The following is a 23,660-nucleotide window of genomic DNA, read 5'->3' as shown; positions in this document are numbered from 1 at the left end:
TTGCCAGTGGTCTTCCTTTTGTATCATTCCTTTTGTATCATTCCTTTTGTATCAATGTGTATCATTGTCTTTTGTTTTCCCTTTTCCCAATAAATTGTATTTCTGACTTGGAGTCTCTCACTGGTTTTGCTTTCAAACCAGAACAAGTACACACACTGTGACCCATCAATCATGAACTACTACCCACGTGCCAAGCTCCTCATTACATAAGTGACAGTAATCAGCCTGTGCAAAAATATTTGGCTCTCTTCTGGAGGCTTTTGCTTTAATTTTTTACTATGTCTGTAAAAAGACAATGTATTTCCTAACCTTGTCTTTCAAGTGAGAAATAATTCTTTTTAAAAAATCGCCATTCAGCAACTTCAGGTCAAATGGCAGAAGTTCCATGACCTGGGTGTGTTTGCATGAAATATCATGTGTCAAATGACTATAGGAGACCTGCACTCCACTAAGATGCAGCAAGATAAAGACAGCACAATTTCCCAAAATACTTTCAACCAGATTTCAAAACAGACATCAATACTAAACTGACATCAATAATAACTAAAAATTACTTAACTGCAGGAATACAAGCTCTTGTTTCAGTTTTATTTAACAGTCGTTTTCCAAACCTCTTCACTGCTTTTCTCAAATTTACATCCTGGCTTTCAAATTATGTCATATGATGAAACCGATTAATCCTCTAATGAAACTTCCTCTTCTCTGCATTTAATTCCACTGTAAAAGTTCCCAGCCAACAGCCTGTAAGGGCTTTACCTTGTACAAGACCAATTCAGAAGAACTATGTTAATCACAAAAACATATGCAATAAAATATATATTATTTTTAATAATTTTATTAACATCACTAGAACACTAACAATCCAGTAGGTTTCCAGAATGTGCTAACAGTTCCTTTCTGACACTGGTGACTGAGATTCCAAGAAGGAACAGGCAATCTACTAAACCTCACATTTACAGAAAAGGAAGAGTTCTTGGGAGCATGAAGTTCAGGGGCCACCTTAGCTACAGTGACTGTGAACGAGGTTCAGGATCCTAAGAGGAGAGAGCAAAGCCACATAACAGACTCAAAGCTCTGGACTTCCACAGAACAGGACTGCTCACTGATCAGCTTGGAAGAATTTCAAAGGAGGCTGTCCTGGAGAAGAGTCCAGGAGAGCTGGTTGATTTTCATGGCTCTCCTCCTACAAGCTCTAGAATGGTCCTTACCAGTGTGCAAAGAACCACGCAGGAGGCATGCAGGGACAAACAAGAAGATTCTGACTGAGCTCAGATGTAAAAGGGAATGTACAAGGATCACAAGCATAATCCAGGTGATCCAGAAGAAACAAAGACACTGAGCATGCAGTGATAGGGGTTAGGAAAGCCAAAGCCCATGGGAAAGCCAAAACCCACTTGGATTTTTATCTGCTACCGGACATGGAGGGCAACAAGAAAGGCTTCCAAACGTACAGAGGACAAGAAGTTAGATTTATCAAGAATAAAACATACTTAAACAGCCTGATGGCCGTTTGTAAACAGCTGACTGGCTTGGTAGATGAGAGAAGAGCAGCAGGTATTTTTTTTTACCCTGACATCAGGAGGGTTTTTGACACTGTCTTTTATTATGTTCTTATGGACAAACGAATGAAGTATGGGCCAGATAAAAATGAACAGTGAACCGAACTGGAAATCGAAGGGATTATGAACAACAGGAAGAAGTACAGCTGGAGACCAAGTATGAAATTAGAAAATGTACAGAAACAAACTGAAATAAAGGAAAACCTATATAAATATCACTACCAGCACCGTAAGTTTTACCATAAGCATGATCAAACACTGAAACACATTGCCAGAAAAGCTGCTGAGTCTCCATACTTGTGGTCAAAACCAGCCTAGACACCATCCTGGATAGCCTGCTCCAGTTTGATCTTCAGAATGTTCTTCTGATCTTCAGAAGTGCCTTCCAACCTCAATGATTCACTGATACTGTGAAAACTGGTTTTAAATCTGTGCCATATCTTCAGTAGTGAGAAAGCATTTTACAGCAGCTACACAAATCAGAGCTGCAGGCAAACCAGGTTCAGACTATTTTTGGTGAAGTGCTACATTCTAGCTCAAATCCCTAACATCCCCTACTTGTTCATGTCCAATACAGTCTGCAATACCCTCTGCTAACATGCACATAGGACTTTCAACATAAGTACCAAAGTATATCCATTCCTTCTTTGGTTTCAGCAACCACTTTCACAATTATAACATACAATCACATTGTATGGAAGTGTATATGGAAGGAAGGAGGAAACAGAAGAACAAATTGACCTCAATATTGCTCTCAGAAACTCCAAAGTCATAGATCTAACAGCAAAAAGAGACTGCTGCAGGTACAGCAGTGGTTTCCAGGCTCCAGGCAAAATCCTGCGGTAGCTACAGAAAACAAAACCACACCAGGAAGATAAAATTCTCTTAAACCAGGCAAAGTCCATTAATGATGGAAGGAGACACTAGATGAAGTATAATTATACTTTAGTCCATGACTTCCTATGGAAAGAGGGTCATGAATTTCTTTTAGTTTTGCTTTTGGTGTTTTTTGTTTGTTTGTGGGGTTTTTTTGCTTTTTTTTTTGTTGTTGTTGTTTTTTTTTTTTTTACTAAATTTACATTTTCTAAATTTTCTAAACTTGTATTCGTTTTACAACAAAGAGTCATATCTGCCTGGTTTTGGAGACATACCTACAACACTTTCAAGCTGCACATATTCAAAAAAGTAGTCCTCATTCTTCACAAATTTCCCTTAAACAGACAAGCTTTCTCACCCTCTAAATTTGAGTAAGAATAAAGGAGTTGTATAAAAAGACAAAAATTGCATTCCTCAAACAAATGTATCTACTTCCACTGTGTTTATCTTCAATATACAGTTATTCTTCATATTTTCACACTGTGACAATATATAACAGCATGTCAGGTTTTCTATAGCATGTATGGTCTTGCATTATACAGAGAACTAGTATTTGTAGGCTTTTTACTCTAATAAGTGCAGAAATGCTAGTTGCTTGGGATATTTTTACTTAAACCTGATGCTGATCTCTCCAAAAGGTTTGAAGAAAGTATACAATTCAAGTTACTTATTTATATTCTAGCACATAATACAAAAATCAGTCAGCATTAAAGAACAGAATAGGCACAAGTGATTTTCAAAAGAATTAAAGATTTTTTCCAAAGGCTCATTTATTAGAGCCACTGATTCAAAGCCTGCTGAAGTCCAGAACCATCTCCAGCTGGAAAGACTTATACAGGCTATTTATGAAGTATGAATAAATGTAATTTTCCCCTTTTTTAGTACCTTAAATTAGACCAAATACTTTTTTTCACCAATTATTAAATTTTTTTTATTAATATAAACAGCACAAGACATCTGATATATTTTTTATCATTTCTGAAATCATCTAACCTAAATCTGCTCTTAAAAATAAAAAATAATCTGGACTTCAACCATTTAAAACAATAAATACAATGGAACTTCTCAGAACTCATTGGAACTCAAAGTACAAAACAGGAAAAGTAAAGCCTCTACTGCCTCTTTGAAACAGCCATTTTTAAATAAGGTATCAGAGAAAAACAGGCTTGTGAAATAATGTGCACATAGGCCAGAACACCCTTCTTAAGCAGTAAGAATAAACTGGAAGATCATTCTCCAGTGAGTCATTCCAAAATACAACTAGTTATATTTCTTTCCCAAATGAGAAGTGTGTTTGCAATAAAGAAATCAAGTTTCACAAAAAACAACTGAGCCGTGGGATAAAGAATACAAAGAAGGACAACCGGTGTTCCTCATGCCTTGGAAAGGTTAGCAACATTCAGTTCAGGACATATTCTTGTAATCCCAGCTTTTCCACTTAAAAAAGTAGGGAAGACTAGAGGCACTTTTCAAGGAATGAAAGCTCAAGGTATCTTGGGTCCTAAGCAGGAAAAGAGAAATCTGCCAGACCAGATTATCCAAGTGGGGGAAGTCACCACAGTATTAACTGAATTTAAGGTCAAGTCACTCCCACAAATCCTGGTTTTAATCTTGCACATAATGCCTTCCCCTTAACTCATTTGGTAGTATTAATGGTTTGAATTTTTTAAAAATCCAGTAATTAAAAAAAAGAATAAACCGAAACAAACCACCACCCACACAGCAACACACCACCAAAAAACATACCAAATAACCACAAACAAAAAAGAAAAAATCACATTAAAACATCATTTTTCACTTTTTTGGCACTATCCAAAATAAGATGACTGTGGTGCTTGTGCTTTGCCTCCCTCATAGCAGATACAGAACCTAACACAGAAAAAAATCTGATTTCCAAACTTCAGATTCCCATTGTGAACTGCAAAGAAGCTTACAGACAACTTACTGATCACTTACTGACGTTGCATCATCCAAACTTTAAGCCACTGAATGCTGGCCATGAAATGTATAAAGGTTAACATGCTGAGGGAGCTGCAAGGGGAGAATCTTTTTCCCAAATAAACTCACACTGGGATAGTGTGAAAAACAGGCATCACTGAATTCTTAACTGAATACAAGATTTCTTCCTAAGTTTATCCAAGTCTACGATTTAAATGAAACAAGGAAAAAATGATTCTCCACAGACAAACTTACCAGTGAGGACTGTTTACCCTGAACACGCCTTGCTGAGTAACTGTCTAATATTACCACTGTCTCTACTCACTCGCATTAAAGAATTTGGTTTCTCAGTCATGAATCACTGATTACAAGACCAGAAACCATCTTAGCCACAGATGCCTTTCAACATTTTAGATCTAGCTTTAAAAATAGTTTTTGGGGGTGGAGGTTATTTGTCTACCCACCCACAAAAGACAATAACCCCAACTCAACAAAACTATTTTTGTGGCCATCTCATTTCCCAGTTGTTTAGGTAGAAGTTTACCTTTTTTTATCTTATCTTCTGGATAACTGATTTTCAGGACTCATGAAGGGGAGAAGTTTCATTTTGCCAGATGGAGCTGATCCCTCCAATCCTTTCCCTCTCCCTACATCACCCAGTCCAATCCCTTTGGAGCTATGTAGCTTGCTGTGTAGCCTCTGAAAGTGCTATTTCCTTCCCTTAAGCTGTAGAAATAGAGTGAAAGAGGAGTAGCTATTCCACAGCAAACAGAAGTCCCAGCAGCATCATTCACCACAAAAGGAGAAAGGCATTTTCCACAGGCTCTAAGTGGTTTACTGAGTTTCCTGCTGTGATAAGACCTGGAATCAAAAATTAAGTCCTGCAATGTAATGCAGTCCACTAAAAAGGTGGCACAGAAAACTATTCTACAGGCAAAAAAAGCACTTGTCTGACTGCAAACAAGTATAAAAGAAATGAAAGTACAACAGCATACATAACTTGTGTGTACAATCCCCTATCACCTTGAGCTCTCCTTCAGCTGGGAGGGGGATGAAGAAGAGATGGAGTGAACACAAAAGCTGGCAATGGTGCATGTCATTTAGCTTATTAAAACTGGAGAACATTAGACCCATATGATGCAACAGCTTTAACAAAACCGAGTAAAACCAGACATAAGTTTGGTATCTTCAAGAACCAAAAATAGGCCCAGTCCTGAATATTTGAAAAACTCCATTTCCTGTTGCTGATCACCAGCAGCTGCCTTGTTTCATCAGGCTTGGTACAGAATCTCCTGAAAGCAGAAGGAATCCTGATGAGCTAGTATGGAATCAGCACTGTAACATGTAAGAACACCTGTAGGTCAGATCAAAGATTGAATTAGCCCAGCTCTAACAGAGACCAAATGCTGATAGCTGTGAATAATCAGGAAAGAACACAAACAAGCATCACTAGATTATCCTCCCAGCTTTAATTATTCACAAATCCATAATTCATTCCACTACAAGGGCACTGAATAACTCTAAAAGCATTGCTCTTTCAAAAATACATCCAGGCTACACACATGCTTTTAGCTTTCAAAATATTAAGGTGCAGATTAATAAAAAGTTTTAATTAATTTTTATGCAAAGGACCATCTCCTTTTGTTTGATCTCACCCCACCATGCTCATCTGACACCACAAAGTTCTTACTATCTGGTGCAGATAGTAAAGAGCTGATCCATAGAAATTCAAGATGAAGATGGAGAAAGCTACATCATCTCAACATCACCTGTCTCCAGTCCCCTCTTTCCCAAACTGCCAAGTCCTAGATTCCATTTTTGCTTTTGATATGGAAACAACTTCATCTATTCCATTATCATAGTTAGCCTTTCTCCACAACTTTTCCAGCTCTACTATATTGTTTCTGAGATGTGGAAAAATGGAGAGACATGGCACCAAGACACACCAGCTCCAAGTGTACTATGGATTTATATACTGAGGCATAACAGAACACATGTTCAAAATTATTAGGAAATGGATGACAATTCACTCTTTTGAACAATACCAAGCATTAAGGTGCTGTTTAATCCTTGGAATTACCTACCAGAACATTTAAGATTTCACCCATGAGCTCCTGGTTAATCATTACCTCTCAGTATTTTATATGTGACATAATACTTTGACACACACATTTTGTATCAACAAGAAAGTCCTTCAGCACTTCTGGACAGACAATTAATCTTCACTAACCTGAATAACTATCAGCAGGCAAAAGTTCTCTACAAAGAAAGGTAACAAAAGGAGCACTTTTACCTCTCCATTGCCATTAAATTCATGAAAACAGCCTGTATCTAAACCAGACCTGTTTAGATACACAGCTGAATCATAGCCTCAGTCACAGTGCAGATGGAAAGAAAATTACTCAAAATCATCTACAGTTTTGAACTCACAAAAAAAAAAAAACCTAAAGGGCATGGGCTACAAAATGCTACTTGTATTGGCCAGTTTCCATTATACAACATGACATTTTCATAACACTTTCATACAGAAAAAGCCCTTTGTTGCACAGACTCATTTTGGTTCTGTATGCAGTATTTTTAAAAAGTGAGAATACTACTTCTCATGTTTTAAAAGAATTAAAATGCCATCAAAAGAGATGCAAGCAATGAGCTTATAAGATCACCTCCATGACATCAGGATCAGAATACCAGCTTGCCAAACTACTTACTGATACTGAATCACTCAGCATCTGATTCAGATGCACAGATCACAACGAATACTGAAGGTTGTTCATGTTCACTTGTTTCACTCTTCCGAATTCCATATTATTGGTAATTTGGCAAAGTGGGAAACTTTAATAATCTCAGAGCAGCACACAAGCCATTCATTCTTTTTTCCTTAAGAAAAGAAAGATTGTGTTTAAATCCCACCTCACAAGCAGCTCCAAAGCAAATTCTCCAACATATTTTAAAATGTAACTAAAGCATACAGAAAATGTGAGACTCTATGTTGACAGATCTATACAAAAACAATGCAAGTACAGGGAATGGAGCAGAAGGCCTGAAAAATTGCCATAAAAATTGATTACTCTGGGCAAAGTTTACTTACTCAAGTTTTATCATGATGATTGAGGATAATAAAAATTTAAGATGCATGCAAGAAGGGACAAGTCAGATTTTACAGCCATTGATGAGTAAGAAATGTTTGTGGCTATACATGGGAATGCTTTTCACTGGAGTCACGGGCTCCCTATTAAAGTTGCATCGAAATTAGAAGAAAAGCACAACAACAACAACAAAGCATGAAGTGCAATGGGACAGCTTGTTCCATGAAAACTGCAGCATTTCTTTTGCAGATTAACCTAACCACATTTTTATCTTACAAGAAACAGGTCAGAACTCACAGGTAAGAAGAGTCACCTGCTTGAGGAGCACGTACTAGACCTGCTGCTTCTTTTGCTGACCAAAAAGAACAACAACAAAATGTTTCAGCTCTCAATTCTTGCATCAAAAGGAAATTCTGATAGCTTTGTATACTCCTGCAAACACTGGCTGACCTCTAGCCCTCATAAACATTATGGAACTGAGGACATAAACATTTAAACATGCCTAAACTACCATACACTTTAATGAAAGAATTGTATTTAAATATCTGTCAAGCTTCTTATGAAATCAACCTCTTCCACATTCTATTACATCTGGACAGACCTTGAACAAGTTATAATGTATTTTTTTCAAAAGTAACTGGAATTGTGTTATGGTTTTGAAATCCATATGACTTTAGCTCCATAAACTAGTTTTTTAACACCTCTCCCTGTGCAGTTTTCCAATATAAAACTGCAACTTAATCTGTAGATTGAGCTCCGTTTTAGTTTTCAACATTGAGTAGTCCACCTCAATGCTGTGAATGTATCACTGAGCAGCTTGTATCTATCTGCCACAAGCCAAGAGATCTGGGGATTCTTGAGAGTTTAAAAGACTCTCTTTTAACTCACATCACAGACGGAACAAGTTGTATCCAAGACCCCTATTCACCTCAAAGTTTTAATCATATCAGCATTTGAATTTTTGTCTTTTCTGCCCCTGCATTTAGAGAATTACAGAGATATATTCAACACTAACATTTAAGGAAATTTAAGAAGCTTTGATTTTTTTAAACTCTTTTTATTAAGGATTGTCCACTCTCTTATGTCTCAAACTTTGCAACACAAAAAGCCCCAAATATTTAGATGAAAAACTTAACTAGAAGAGAATCAAATACAGTACTTTAAAGGATGAGTGGCTTGCAATGAAGTTTTAATAAGAAATAGTATTTCATCAAAGTGTAAAGAGATACACATACATACAAATAGGAGGGCACACTGCCACTTACATAATTAAAAAAAAAAAAAAACAACTCTCTCCCTAAAATAACCACAAACCCCACAAAGCAGCCAACAAAAAAAAACCAAAAACCCACAGCAAACAAAAACCGAAATCCTCACACAAGTTCAGGTTTCTCTTTTCAGCCTATTCATACCAACTGACTAACAACTGCAACTGTTAGTCAGAGGCATTTAAAATTTCTCTCCTCAGTACAGTTTATATGGTTTTCTATTTGATTTCTTGTCCCCAGCCCTTCAAAGAGACAAATACAAACCTCAGCATTTAAAATACGGAAGATTATGTTATCCAGCCAACTTAGTGATGCCAGTGCAAGATTATTCCCTACAGCATATTTGCTAGTGCTTAATGCAGTCCATACTGTGTGTCCTAACACATTATGCAAATGACACACACATGAAAGAAAAATGTCTATCTCAGAGTGTCCCACTCCACCAACAGACAATCTGTAATTAGCCATGTCCTCTAAGGAGGCACCTCATTCACTCTCACCAAAGCAGCAGCTGCTGGCAAATGGAAATAAAGAAATTTAGAACAAAAAGAAACCTACTACCTACACTCCCAAAGGTGTATACCAGAGTTGCAAGCCAGAGTAAAAATCTAAACAGCAGTTTGTGTTTTTTCCAGAATGCCCACACAGAACCTCTCATGCTCAGCACCAAATATTTACTAACATGATTTAGATCAGGCTCTCTCAAACAGGCTGTAGAGACCTGCAGCAACAGATACCAAGACTTCACTACAACACTTATCTACAAGTTCTCAATGCAAAAATCTAGAACAGAAAATATAAAGCAGCAACACTTTCTGCTGAACACAATTCCCTGGCATACAGAACAACAGGGTACACCAATTCAGAAAAATGCAGTAGTTCCAGCCCCCCAGCACAGAGATGCAGAGAACAAAGCATACAGTTGTGCCTAATCTTTACCATCCTATTCCCAAGTGATACAATCACTAAACTCTAGTATCGCCTCCCCAGAAGAGTTCTCTTCAAATCCAACAGCAGTCATCAAAGTAAATTCAGAAAATTGTTTCCCTGTTACCAAAGCAAACAACAAAAAACAGGGAGAAGCCAGAGTTCCCATCTAACTAGTGTAAATGAAAAATGCATTTCACTGTGGTTAAAAAAAAAAAAAAAAAAAAGACAACAAAAAAACACAACCAAAACCCATACCACCAAAGAAAAACAAACACCCAACAAAAAGAAAAAAATACACTACAGAGGAAGCCTTCCCATTAAATAACCTTTAGGTACCCAGGAATGGTATACATAAAACAGCTTAATCCCACCTTGCAACTCCAAGATTATGCACTTTCAGGTTTACAAGATGTGTCAGGCCTCTGATATGAGCATAATCAAAGCTTGTTTGATGTCACTGCTCCTATCCTTTGTATTTCTACTGTGTGTGCCTACTACTAGGTGATGGGCAAAAAATATCATGGAGTGTCTTTGCAAAAAATTAAAAATTACAAGACATAAGAATGATTTGGACAGCAGAAAAGCACAGTATTTACAATAATCTACATTTCATATTATGAACAGGCAAAGTGTTACAAGATTTCTGTAGAAAGAAAGCAATCTGACCAGACAGCATAACTCACATTCACTCTCTGTGTATTATGCTTAGGATAACGTATTTTTAGTATACATCCATTATCTATTGTGGCAAGCAGACAAACACTTCCTCTGTAGCAAGGCCCTAAGTTCAAGGTTTTGACGAGATCATAGGCTCTGACAGCTTCCACAATCATGGAATTGTATCTAACAGCCCACCAGACTGACTTCTGGAGTACTGTCAATTCAGATTGTTTCAATGCAGTTTAGAAGCCTCAACATTTACACCAGGGCTAACTCATGCTTTTTTAAAAACAATGACTCCTGATAACCACAATAAATAAATCTTGCTTTCATTTAACACCATTTCATATTCTTTTTATATCTGCTTCCTATTCTATGCAATTTAGCACACAAACAACTGCAAGGAAGAATAGCATACAACCTCTGAATGCTAGAAAACCTAATTTTTTTCTTCCATTTGTTATCAGAGAAAAAAACAAAAACAGCAGCTACAAAGCACCAGTATATATTCCGAACAGCTTACCCTAACACTGCTACTTAGATTTCCTTGGAAAGATAATTTTTTTCTTTTATGTTGTACATGTTTAGGCCACAGGTTGTACATGTTTATATTATAATCATCATTTACACAGCCACATATGTATGCAGTCAGAGAATTAAAGAAAAAAAATAACAGCTTTTACTCTTTTCAGAGCCCATACTGTTCAGTTATTATTTGGTTATCCATCTACAGTAAGATGTTTTCAAAGATACAAGAGGAACAAGATCACAAATGCATACAGTGTGTGAGATGAAATAGCTCCTCTTCCCTAACCATTCTCTCAATTGTTTTTGCATATAAGTAAATACAAATTACATTAAATAATATGTCTGAAGTAGTAGACGTTCTTTTTACATCTTAATAAAAATCATTAAAAATAACTTACACAGATAAAGCCAACTTAGTGCTTTGATGTTTGTCAAACCTTTTAAAGAAAAAAGTTCAGTTGTGCAATGCATATACTGCATGCAGTAAGAGCAGTTATTTCATGCGGACACAGTTCAAGTTACTCTCAGTCCATTGCATTTCTCTTGCAAAAGTATTTTTTTCAGACAACTATATCAAAGTGGTACAATCAACAAAGTTGTGTAACTGGAAAGCAAGAAGTCACCTTAGAAAAACACATTAAATGCAGGCACTGGAAGGCAGATAGTTCCTTCAAAAAAGGAAGGTAATTACCGCTTCATATTGTCACTTATACGTAACCTGTCACTTTATTCTCACAAATACATAACATTTCTTCATGGAAGAGGTCCATGTTTTGTCAAATTAATCTAGGCTTATGCTGACATAAATCAAAGCAGAAGTCAGCATTATGCGTGCATGATTAAACAGGATCTGACTCAAGCTTTTTGAACAGCTGCAACCAAAACTCCAGGTAAGGCTGGTATTTATACTGAATTTATTAAATGGAAGCTTTGTGCAGAATTCTCTATCACCCTAAGTAATATACACTTTTAACCATCAGTATTGTGTACTATTTGAATATAAAATTTTATAAATGGATTTTTCTAATTCTGATCTTTAACACTATTATTAAACCTTCCAGCCTCTGAGTATCAGGCATAGAAAAAGCACCAATACCCACCAACGCAGAGTTCCAGAACGGGTCACATGTTTATAGGCACAATTACCGAAATTACTGACATTCAGCTCTGATAGTAGAGAAACGTAACATCTGGGAGTCACCACTTGAAGTTTACCAATGTCATCCCAACCTGGTTGTTAAAATAGTAAACGATCTAGTCATTATTGTTAACAAGAGGCAAATGATTTTCTATTTTTAGTGCCATCATTGCCCTTCTCTGGTTCCTGACCCAGCACATGCCTGTCTTCAGTTTCTGCAGTTGCACTCTCTCTGATAAGGTGTAGGAATAAGAATATTGTGGGTTTTCTTCTCTGAAACTGAACAGTTGTGATTATAAAGCAAGTACTGATAAATGGCTTTTTTTTTTTTTTACGGAAAAAACGTATTCCTAACTTTCGACAAATACAGAAGCTCTTGGGAATCACTGAAGACCATTCACTATTCCTAACAACTCATCTGCTAAGCAAAACAAAAACATGTAACCAAACCAAAAGAAAAATATCAGTCTTAATAAAATTATTTGATAAAGTATTTCTAGTATTCACTTTACTATTCATAAACTGAGTAAATAGCATTGTTAAGAATTAAAAATTGGATTTTTAAGGCCACACACACTGTGCTTAATATTTTCTTAAACCTGCACTTAATATTCAGAATGTACTTTTAATACAGATTAACAGTAAAGTATACCACAAAGAGACACAGCACTTCTTTAAATACAAAACAGTAGAAACAGAAAAGCAAAAAAAAATTTAAAAGAACCCCACATTTTGTTGTGCCTTTCTAGGCAAAGGATGGGAAATTACATTTACACTAACGAAGACATTAGTTCCAGCCTCAAATTTGGATAGGCCTGTAGGTGGGATGTTGTGACTGAAGCAGTACTGCCTGTAGATCAGCAGGCCTTAAACTCTCCAGCAAAATACCACTACAACCTGACAGAACAGAGATAGCCAATGCTTATTAATCTAAAAGCCAGAAAGAACACGCTCTCACTTATCTGGCCTTACGAACATAAACCCAGCAATTCTTCCAATTGTAAACGTGTGTCAGATTTCAAAGAGAATGGCAAACAGCCCTGAGAGTCCCCGGCCCTCTCTGCCAGCTCCCCCAGGAGCCCAGAATACGTGACCTGTCCCTTTGAACAGGCGCTTCATGTTCAGATGAAGCATGCAAGCTTGAATGTGCAATCTTTGTTCACATCATTTCAGTGGAGGGGCTCTGGACTGAGAAAGACCACCAGGTACAGCATCAAAGGGAAAACAAAAAAGAAGTGAAAATAAAAATAGAAAACATAGTAAGGTGTAACCAAACGGAACTTAATATCAGAGCAGGCAGGCGTCCAAAACAAAACACAATTATCAAGAAACATACGTGGTATCCAGAGGACTCAAATCGCATGTCCTCTGCTCTCCTACCTGTGTACACAAAGACTCACAGAAGCACCACTTCTCAGTCAAACATCCCCTTTCTTAGTCTGACCACTGATCTTGAAGATAGAGCAAAAGTTTTTCAGTTCTTGCTCAAACCTTGATGACCACAGTTGTGCGTTTCCAAAAACTTAAACTGATTGAAAGTCCTAATTTCTGTTGCAACTCCCTTGACTGTGGTGAACAACCGCTGTGCCTGGAGTCTTCCTCATGACAGACTGCTGTGTGTATATCTACACCTAAGCATTAAATGTAGATTGCTTAATTACTGCATTATAATGCAAACACCATATGGGATCCAGTGTCCCAAAAACATAAATCATTTCTCAAAATTGCTAATACCTTGCACATCAGTATTAGAGTACTATAAACCCCTGCAACTGCAACAATTTTTTTGAAACCTGAAGTACCTTTTTCTAGTAATTGTCTTTCCCTAAAGGTGTTTTCTGATCTTTTAAACAGAAAAGCCATTCTTACTGTTCAGTACAAACATGAGAGACTTCAATTAAAGGGATTTGTTCACACCTAGCACATGAAGCACCGTACAGTAACTATTACATCAAACAAACAGAGCAGATGTCAAGCCACAAATTCTCACTCTCTGGGTATTTCACACAAATCCATGAAACTAAACGTGTAACATAACAAACTGAACTTTTAAGACATGGCAATATTACAAAGAAGGCAACTGAGAACGCACTGCAACCTTGATCAGACATTCACCAGGGCTGTCTACATTCAAGCAAAGATTATATCACGCCTACTGTGATTAAGGCAATCACAGGTCCCAGCGCATGTTGTCTACCAGTTATATTTTAACTCCAACATGTAAGTACCTGGCAAAACAACAGGCAGAGCAGTCCATTTTGCAATTCCACGCCTATTAGTAGTCCCCAATTAGACAGCTTTAACACGATGAGCTCCAATACTGCCACAGGCCTTGTTAAAGCTTACCACCACAGGGAGAGGCAGATTATGACAAGGGCCAGTGCCAAAGACCAGAAGTTTCAATGTTACAGAATTAAAAACCAAATATTAATTTTTACCCTTAGACATGCAGTTTTCTCCTTCTTCCCACACTACCTGAACAGTATTGAAGAACAGGTTCTCCAAACAAGGCACTGTTTTTCAGCTAAATTTTATCACAAAGTCTTAACATCTGTGCTCTTACTTAAAACTGATTTTGTCCTCACCTAACCCACCTGGCTTTAAGAGACTGTGGGAACCTCTTAATAGAGGTGATAGCAGAAAGGAAAATCCTACACCATATGTGACACTTCCAATCCAAGGCAAAAGGGTGAATTCGAGATAGCGGTAAACTATAACTCAGTGGCCTAAGGTAAAAAAAAAAAAAATCACACAAAATAAAAAAAAAACACAACCAAACCAAAAAACCACCCACACTTTTCAATTAAAGTTCTGTATGCCTAAAAATCACTCAATTGTATTTTCAACTTCAGCAAACAAAAAGGGGAATATCTGCATAAAGGGCATATATGTCACAGCCCTATGCACATTTAAATCAGCTTTTTCTTCAGCACAACATACACGCTCTTAACTTTGAGAAATACCAAATCAACTTTGTCTTTGTAAATAAAGTTTAAGACAAATCTTAAAACAAGTCTACTGAAGCTGCTATATGTATTTTGTTGAATCTAAAGTTAACAGTTTCTTCAGAGACACTACTATTAATAGGGAGCACAGAAGGATCAGACACGGTTCTGTGTTAAAAACTTTGTCTTGCAAGTCAAAACACGCAATGGTGCCACCATAGGGCATGCTATTACGTTTCTGAACTAAACGCACAGAAGATCGTTCCAGCAACAAATGTTATGGATAGAAATATCCTTAATAGGCGGGACTGCGGACAGGACAGTGGCAAGCACTGGGTACAAGCAGAGGCCAGACTCTTATTTCTACTGAAAATCACCACGACAGAAACGTGACAGGCACGGAGCCGTACTCCTGAGCGCTCAGCGAAGCGCTCCTCCAGGACGGGCAGGTTGGGCGTGGGAGCGACGTTCCACGCTCTGCCCGCGGGGCGGGGGGCGAGAGTCCCAAGGGGCGGCCCCGGGGAAACCTCCGTCCCGAGGGCGAGGGCGGCGGCGGCTCCGCGGGGCGGGAAGCGGAGCCGCCGCCCGGCCCGTGAGGCAGCGAAGGCGCCGTCGCCTCCCAGCCTGGGAGCGGTGCCCCGAGTGCGAAGCGAGCGCTCGGCCGAGCAGCTGCCTCCCCTCCGTGCTGAGGAACCGTACCACTCCCAGCGTCCAACTCCCAGCAACTCCGGGGCGGGCGGGCAGGAAGAGTGGGAGGGAGAGCGGGAGGGAGCGGCCATTAAGCCCGCTCCAGCCAAGCCGTTCCCCCCGGCGGGAGGTGGCCGCCCGGTCCGGCCCGCGCCCCTCCCGCCTCTGCCGTTCCTACCTGGCCGCCGACACCGCTGCCGCCGCCCGGGGGGGGCTCATTGTCTCCATCTCCGTCGGGTGGCCCCGCTGCCCACCGGGTCGCCATTATTTCATTCCCGGTTACAAAGGAGGCGCAAATCCACTGGAGCCCACATCGGGGAAGGGAAGGGACGGGAGGAGGGAACCAACGCCAGAGCCACTGGCGCACACCAGGCGAGGCTCGGCCAGCCCAGCCCCGCCGCCGGGGGACGGGTCGGCCCCTTCACGCGGTTGCCATAGGGAAGAGCACCGGAACGACCCTGGACTTCAGCTACGCTCCCCGGCTGCTGCCTTCATGGCTGGAGAAGGAGAGAGAGCAGATGTGTCAGTCCTCGGCGCGGGGACGCCGCCGCCTCCGCCGCCCGTCCCTTGTTAGGCTAATTGCACCCACTCCGTCATCTTCCTCTTCCTCCGGCTCCTCCTATCCAGAGCCCCAGCCGCGGGGAGGAGAGGGCGAGCAGGGAGAGGCGGGAGGTGTCCGCTCCTTCCTACTTCACTACACGCCGCCGGAGGGAGCGAGGACGGAGCAGCGCTGTCCGGGCAGCTCCGGCCGGCGGTTGGGCCGCTCCCCGCCTCGGCCCTGCCGAACTTTGATCAACTGGTGGACGAGGAGGACGGGACCGGGGACTGAAGGGCCGCTCGCTCTCCGAGCCGGGCGGAAGCTGCCGCCAGCTCACAATTCCCGCCCCGGCTATATCCAGCGGCGTGCTGGGGCGGGGGGCGACAGCAGAAAGCGCACAAGCCCCGATGAAGAAGCAGCAACAAAAGACCCCCTCCGACAACAGCGAGGCCGTGCCGGGCTTTTGTCTCTTACGCGGGTCTGCCCCGCTCGCAGGCCGCTCCCTCCCCCCGTCTACGTAGCCAGAGCCGTTCGCGATCAGACCACCGCGCCCCACGCCCCGCCCGCGCCCCTCCCTCGGGCCTCCCCCCGCACAGACGTTGCTTTGCTTCGACAGCGGCAGCCGGCGGCCGCTGCGGCCCCGCCGGCGGCAATTAGGGCGTCTCGGCGCTGGGGCCATCGCGCCGCGCCAGCTGCGCCCCCTCCCCGGGCTACCTGGGCACTGGCCCGGGCTCGGCGAGGAGGGGGGTGACGGGGCACTCCAGGTAGCGCCCTCCCGAAAGCGCAGGGCTATGCGCAGCGGTGCCGCCTCGCCCGTGCCGCTCACCGCGATCGCTTCCCCGGGCCCTAGCACGGCCCCCCTTCTGCCCCGACCCATTACAGCCCATCTCCAAGCAGACCGCGGGGCCGCGCCGCAGCCCCCGCCCTGACAAGAACAGGGATGACCATCGCCCCCAGCCCACCGGGCCGGCAACGCGACCCCCGCGAAGGGCGGCGCCGCCGCCTCACGGCCCCTCCAGCCGGCCCCTCTTCCTCGGCGGCCCGCGGGGCTCCTGCCCCTGCTCCCGCCCCGCCGTTCCCGGCGTTGGCGGCTCTCGCTGCCTCTGCTGATGGGGGAGCATGTCCCCTTCCCTTGCCTCCCGACTGGCGGTTTCTCTGCCCTCCAAAAATCCACCCACCTTCTCAGACGACACCGCGAGGACAGGAACTGGCTCCCGGCTGCCGTCCAGGGCACCCGCCCTGCGGCTGGGGAGCGCAGAGCCCCGCCGGCCCCCGCCCGCCAGCGCGGCCTGGGGCGGTGGCGTTTGCTGCTGCTTCCCTGGGCGTTTGCGGAGGTGATTACACGGCAACGATCTCAGACTTTCCGCCCTAATGCAGGATTTGGTGCTTCTGCAGCCAGCTCCACCTGCACCTGCCTTCGGGAGGACCGGGACCGCGACCGCCTCTGGGCTGGCTTTGGACGGTCTCGGCCGAAGTCCTAGGCCGCCCCTGAGCCAGTGGCGGGGGGGCGAACTTGGTTGTGTGGTAGCCTCGAAGGCGGTAAATGCAGACATGTTCTATACTTTATCATGATCGGAGTATGTGACTTGAAATTTTGGTTTTTAGGATGGTGTTTTCCAGCTTGGAGGTTGGACAAGTAATCTCTCTGTGGCAGGGAACAAAGAAAAACAAAGCATTTGCAAGAATTGGTAAAGAATTGAGTGAAACGAAGGGTTGTGTCTAGTTTGTGTTCTGAAAACAATAGTAATGTTTTGGGTTGTGGTTTTTTTACTGTGCTACCCTTGCCCATGAGATCGCACTCTCTGAAAATAGGTGCCTGCCCTGGTTATCCATCAGCAACTTGCATTGTCAGCAGGGATGAATACTGGTATCCAGAGAACTGAGGAACAAGCTTATTTCCAGCAGCTGGAGGAAAAGTCTCAAGGCCCGTATGCTAATTATTGTCGACCAAGGTCACATCTGCTGAGTTTAAAAGGGTGTTACAACTCACAGCCTGTCTCACTGATTCAGGTACTTGCCTGCAATACTACATGTTGCTGTGGATTTCATAAGGCATATATATAGTTAAAAATGTGTGGTAGTTTCTGAATTTGAGTTCCTCATAAATTTCTGATGTTAAAGACTACTTTGTGGCTGAACCTGACCTGGAGCAGAGATTACATAGACATATTTTGAATAAGCATACTGCTGTCCATCTGGCAATCTACAGGAACATTCTGCCCAGCTCCCTAATTATTTCTCACTGTCCTACAACATTAAAAGATTTATTTGCCATCCAGACCCAGAGAAAACTCTTATAATATTGTTTGCACAATGGTTGTCAAGGAGTTGAAAAGACCAGAATTAAAATCACTTGAGATTTTTGAAGAGTGGAGAAGGGGAAGAGTTGGGACACTTCTGTTGAAATTCTGTTATCAAACAGAACCAAGAAGTGTAGCTATGTGCTTGGCTGCATATTGTTCTTTGCAGTGGAGTCATCATCACAATCTGCAGAACACCATCAAGACTCTATGATGTATAAAAAATCAGTTCATGTACTCATAATATTTTTTTTTTCAATAGGAGACATGGTACTGACTCCAAATCTAAATTAGCTTAATAACTAATACCCATATAGAATGTTGTCAGATTTACAAAATGTCTTGAAGAGATTGAACTACAAGTGGGCTCTGAGTATAGTATCTAACAAGTCTCTTTATCAGCATAGCTGCATCAATACAGAGAGACAAACCCTCCAGTGTTATTTTTTTACATTGCCAGTCAACTTCTCTAGCTTTAGCTTTCAAACTTTAACAGGGAGGTGAAAATATAACAGAGGAAAATTTGATCCTAGAATCACATATTACTTCATTGCTAGGTTGAGGGACTAGATCTCATTATTGACTGAGACATTTATATTTGTGTAATTATCAAAAGAAAATTCAGACTACACAAACCTTTGTTAAACTGTGTACTTAATTTTCTTCCTCATATTACAATGTTCTATTTTTTTAGTGGCAGATGTTTTTGTTCAAGACACGGGACTGTTTTTCGGACTTTCCTGTATAAGACTATCTTGCTGTAATTTTTTTTATTGTAAAAGCGGTGTCATAAGTTGTCAAGCTTGAACAAGGACACAAACTTTCAGAAACACACTCAGTATCTTGGATTCATAATACACAAGCAAACCTTTGAGTCCCTTAATCATCCTTGAAAGTTATTTAATAAAAGAGGTTGCAAAAGCAGAAATAGGGTATCTGAAAGCTATAATTTCACTTTCTCACCTTCCAGTCTGAAGGTGTTGACACATACTCAGCAGGCAGCTGCAGCGGCTTAAAGTGTTAGCACTCTCCTACTGTTTATTATCACTCCTTGCTAAAGAGTATCATCCCCACAGGAGAGCTGCTGCAGACATCTTTGAGCACATCTCAGACACTCCAGTGCAAAGTCTAGCAGCTAATTTAAATTGCCCAGGTAGGCAGAGTTAAGCCTGTCCTGCAGTCTGGGGGCTAAGGTGTACTCAGTCATTTTGTTCTGCCCATTCTGCTGGGTCAGTGGTGGCACAATTATTGGGCTCTTAAACTATCATTTGCTGAGTGAACTTGTTGATGTTTTGAGAATATAGATATTCTAGAGGCTAATTTGGGGACATCAAAATTCACTTGGCCAGGTAGACTGGAGGACTGAATTTCATTACACTAAATACAGTTTTGGTAGCTGCCTCCTTTCCAGATGGTGCATAGCACCTGACTCTGGCAGGGCACAGGGGCATGCCTTTCTCTCACATGCACAAGTGTGTAGACCTGTAAACCTGCACTCAGGTGAAGCAATTCATTTGCTAAGCTGTTCTGTTGTCATTGCCATCTTGAAGGCTCTCTCATTTCTCACCACCTGCAGCCCACCTTGATATGTCAGACATGAGGTGCCACAGGCACTGAGGAGGCCCAGCCAAATGCCTGGCCTTTGGGTTAGACAACAACAGGAGTGGAGAGAAAAAGAACTTAAAGTGAGAGCAGGTTTTTTACAGGACTCTTTAGATTAGATTAGTGTTGAGTACCTGAGTAAAATAGATTAGATAGGCGGCTGTGGGAGATAGCAGTAAATCGTGGGTATTTTGTGCTGGGATAAGGACTTCTCTCCTAAGGAGAAGTCTGAGAAGTTAAATAGGAAAAGGTCCAGGTTTAACAGGGCCTGAGTTTAGGGATGAAGGGAGGAGTGAGTGGGCAGATATAAGCCTCAGGCAAGGAGATGTTTGTACTGATGCTTGCCCTCAGAAATTGTCACTTGTAGGAGCTGCTGAGGTAATGATCATTCTGATTACAGTTTCTGCTATAGTTGCCAGTGGCTTAAATCTCATGATCAGGGTCTGCTTTGAGAGGTTCAGGCTGAACCTGGACACCTCTATTATGTTGTTTTGGACATAAGAAATACTACTGCCTCCAAGGAAGTGTTTGCAAGCACCACAGTGTGCCTGGCTATAGGCTTTTCATCACTGGCATCAACCTAACAGCATCCCTGCTCCCCAGAGATGCTGACAGGTCCCTGAGAATGATTCAGTAGATTCTTCCCATCATGAGGATTTGAGGATTGGATTACACATACATTTTTCATTCACTGGTATTTTGAAGATAATGCAGATAATAGTCAGTCCCTCCTAAATATGTAAAAGCCATGAAATCATTATTATAGCTACACAGTAATGTGACCGTTGCCTGCAACTGCATTTACGTTACAGATTTCTGCATTGAAATTCCTGTGATTCAGTCATGATACAGGCATCTGTTTCCTGTCCAGCACTAGTACAGTATTCATCTTAGACATCAGGAGTTATGGCTCTTTTCTTGGTAACCATACCACAATATTCCCCTTTCGTTCTATAGATGTTCCTATCACCAATACTCAGGCAACAGAAATGCCATTGCTGCCATGCTCCCCTTTTACACTGAACCCTTACAAATGTGTTTCTTTTATTTCTGTCTTCTCTTCACAGATCACACCTTCCTCACTTGGCCCTGGGTACTGATGCTTTTAAAGTGCTTACAACTGCCAGAGAGAATTGCAGCAAGGCCTATTACTGGGTCCTCCATAGCAAGAGAGGATTTTGACATCCTGAAGCTTCAGTCAGCCATCTCCATCAGTCACAGGGTGTTAGGCAATACCTCCTAGAAGTAACACCATTTTAAGTGCATACAGTATTCTGCCAGAATACTCTCAGGGAAAATCACTGCCTGGGGATGCCAACAGAGAGTAACATTGCAGCCTGAGTAGAAGTCTGGACATCTAGTTCTTATCCTGCTGCACTGTAAGGAGAAAGGAGACATTTGGCTTCTGACATTTGTCCACTTTTGGGAACCAGCTCCCCGTGCTGTGAAAACCAATGTCTCAGATTATGTGTCTTCTGCTCCTCAGTGTAGTCTTCTCAGATAACAAAGCTGCGCTGTAAAGGGAGATCTGTGTCTGCCAGGATGCCACTCCTGATGTGGAGAGAGTAACAATGTCTGAAGCACAAAGAGAAGCCAGGAGTGGACAGCAAGATGACTGTTCCTCCTGGCCAGCATCCCTGATCCATTGCCAGTCTTCCTGAGCTGGACCCAGAGGTGTTTGTGTGAGGCTACAAATGTACACCAAGGCAGGCTGGCACAGCTTTTACAGCAGTAAGCCTCAGCGGTTCACACAAATATCTCTGCTATTCTGAATCTGGAGCTGGATACATTTTGGTGGGTTTGCAGCATTAGTATTTCAGCTCAGACCACGAACTTGGTACTCTGTAAAGAAATACAAAGTTGTTCAAGCCTGCAGGAATTTACTATCATCCAGCCAGGGACAAAAACAATTTCAAGTGTAATTCAGTGAGCCCAGGAGAATGGGTTGCAGTATAAAATTTGAGCAAGCGAGATTATGGTTAGGAGGGGCCCAGCAGAACTCACTTAAGACTTTTAACTTGTGTTCCTAGCAATGAAAATCTACTGACACACTGAAACCGTGAGCAGAGTAAAACATGTTTTTCGTGCTTTGCTATTGGAAACTGTCACTGTGGAATAACAACAGTGACAATGTTTCTAAAGATGCTGTGCCTGTTTTCTAAGGATTTCCTAATTTTTTAAAGGTCGAGGGAAAAAAAAAATCACTCCAGTCTTTTCTGCATTCACTTAAACTATCTACATTCTTTCATTTGTTTTAAATTAGAGGAGCCAGAATCTAACAGATAAAGTCATCGGCCGCAGTTCTGCTGAGGGTTTATTCACATTAGGTCAAACAATGTTAACTTGTTTTAGAAAGCCAGCAGGGACTATTACATGTGCAGTATTTTCCCTCAGAAACCCTCCCCTCCCACACACACACAGTTTAAAAGAGTTCAACACAATAAATATCCAACCTATCTAAAACTGGCCATGACAGCAAAGGTTTAAGTGCCTGAATGAGAGAGAAAAGTGAAATGATGATTAGCTCTTCTGCTGAAATAACAGCTCTGTGTTTGGGTCTGTGCTTCTGACTGGAAGGTAATAAATCAGCCTTAGTTTGTAAAATGTTTCATTTAACTACTGAACTGACAATTTAGGTGGAAGTAGCTGGTGAGGGATTGACAACAGCATTGTCGCTCTCTCCTTGCTTTATCACATAATCAGCAGCTTGATCCGCTGATTAGGGAAGCCTTGTTTTAGTAGCACAGAGGTGCTAACAGCCATCTCCAAAGTTCAGGCTGCCCATCTTGTATTTTTTCTGACTATCCACTGCTAGCCTTTAATAGATGAAGTGTGGCAGCTTTCTCCTGAGCTCTGCCATATAACAGATCTGCCTCTAGAACTGGGCTGGATCAAGACAGCTTTCAGGCATTGAGGAAAAGCTCAGGAGTAAAAATTAGACGTATTACATGAATATGTTGATTTCATTCAAACTCTCCCTCCTTCCAAAAATTACATGCCCCACCCAAAGGCAATGTGTCAGTTGCTGCTCCCACATTTTACCTACTCTGTCCAAAGAGCTTATACTTCAATTTGAGCTCATCAGAACCTCGCTGCCAGATACCCTGTAGAAACCAGGTACTTAGCTTTTACTGGCTTCTAAACCTGACTTCATGTTCTGCTCCTTACACCAACCGACCACTGCTCAGCTCTTTTTTCACTGAAGAGACACAAGAGATGTTCTCTAGGACAGCAGGAGTCATCCAAAGGCCAGAAGGTGTCTAAACCTGTAAGCTGATTACTATTTATGGGGACTAGGCTCTGAAAGTGATACTGGGGTGGGGGTTTTTTTGGTTGCTTGGTTAGGGGGTTGTTGGTTGGTTTATTTCCCCACTGCCTTCCCACCACCCATCTTTCTGCTGAAGCTTTTAAAAAGTGATATGGAAAATGGGGAGACAGCATCCAGAGAAGCATGATCCCCACAAAAAAACAAAAACCAAGCAAACCAAAAACCAAACTAAATGTGTGAGGCAAGCTGGATTGTATTTATGTCTGTAGGTTATAAATTTCCCAGAAGAGACTGGATTAGGAATATCTTTGGTATTTTAACAGAACTTTTATTGTAG

At 41.7% G+C, this 23,660-nt stretch overlaps 1 protein-coding gene across 4 annotated transcripts in view; it reads right to left on the bottom strand.

The window, feature by feature from the left end:
• Positions 1-16,846, bottom strand: part of ARHGAP21 (Rho GTPase activating protein 21) — a 114,491-nt gene extending 97,645 nt beyond the window's left edge. For 2 of the 4 annotated variants that reach the window (XM_053942898.1, XM_053942917.1), the window contains exon 1: positions 15,794-16,835. In XM_053942898.1, coding sequence (XP_053798873.1) covers positions 15,794-15,880 — 87 coding nt within the window. In that variant the 5' untranslated portion in view covers positions 15,881-16,835. Of the gene's footprint in view, positions 1-15,793 lie in introns of all 4 variants that reach the window. The other 2 variants (XM_053942908.1, XM_053942927.1) reach the window with 2 other exon arrangements.
• Between the last annotated feature and the right edge of the window lie 6,814 nt (positions 16,847-23,660).

This window comes from Vidua chalybeata, chromosome 1 (assembly GCF_026979565.1).
Source record: "Vidua chalybeata isolate OUT-0048 chromosome 1, bVidCha1 merged haplotype, whole genome shotgun sequence".
NCBI classification, from domain to species: Eukaryota; Metazoa; Chordata; class Aves; order Passeriformes; family Viduidae; genus Vidua; species Vidua chalybeata.
The sequence above is the reverse complement of the archived record's forward strand: the minus strand, read 5'-3'. Positions and strand labels throughout refer to the sequence as shown.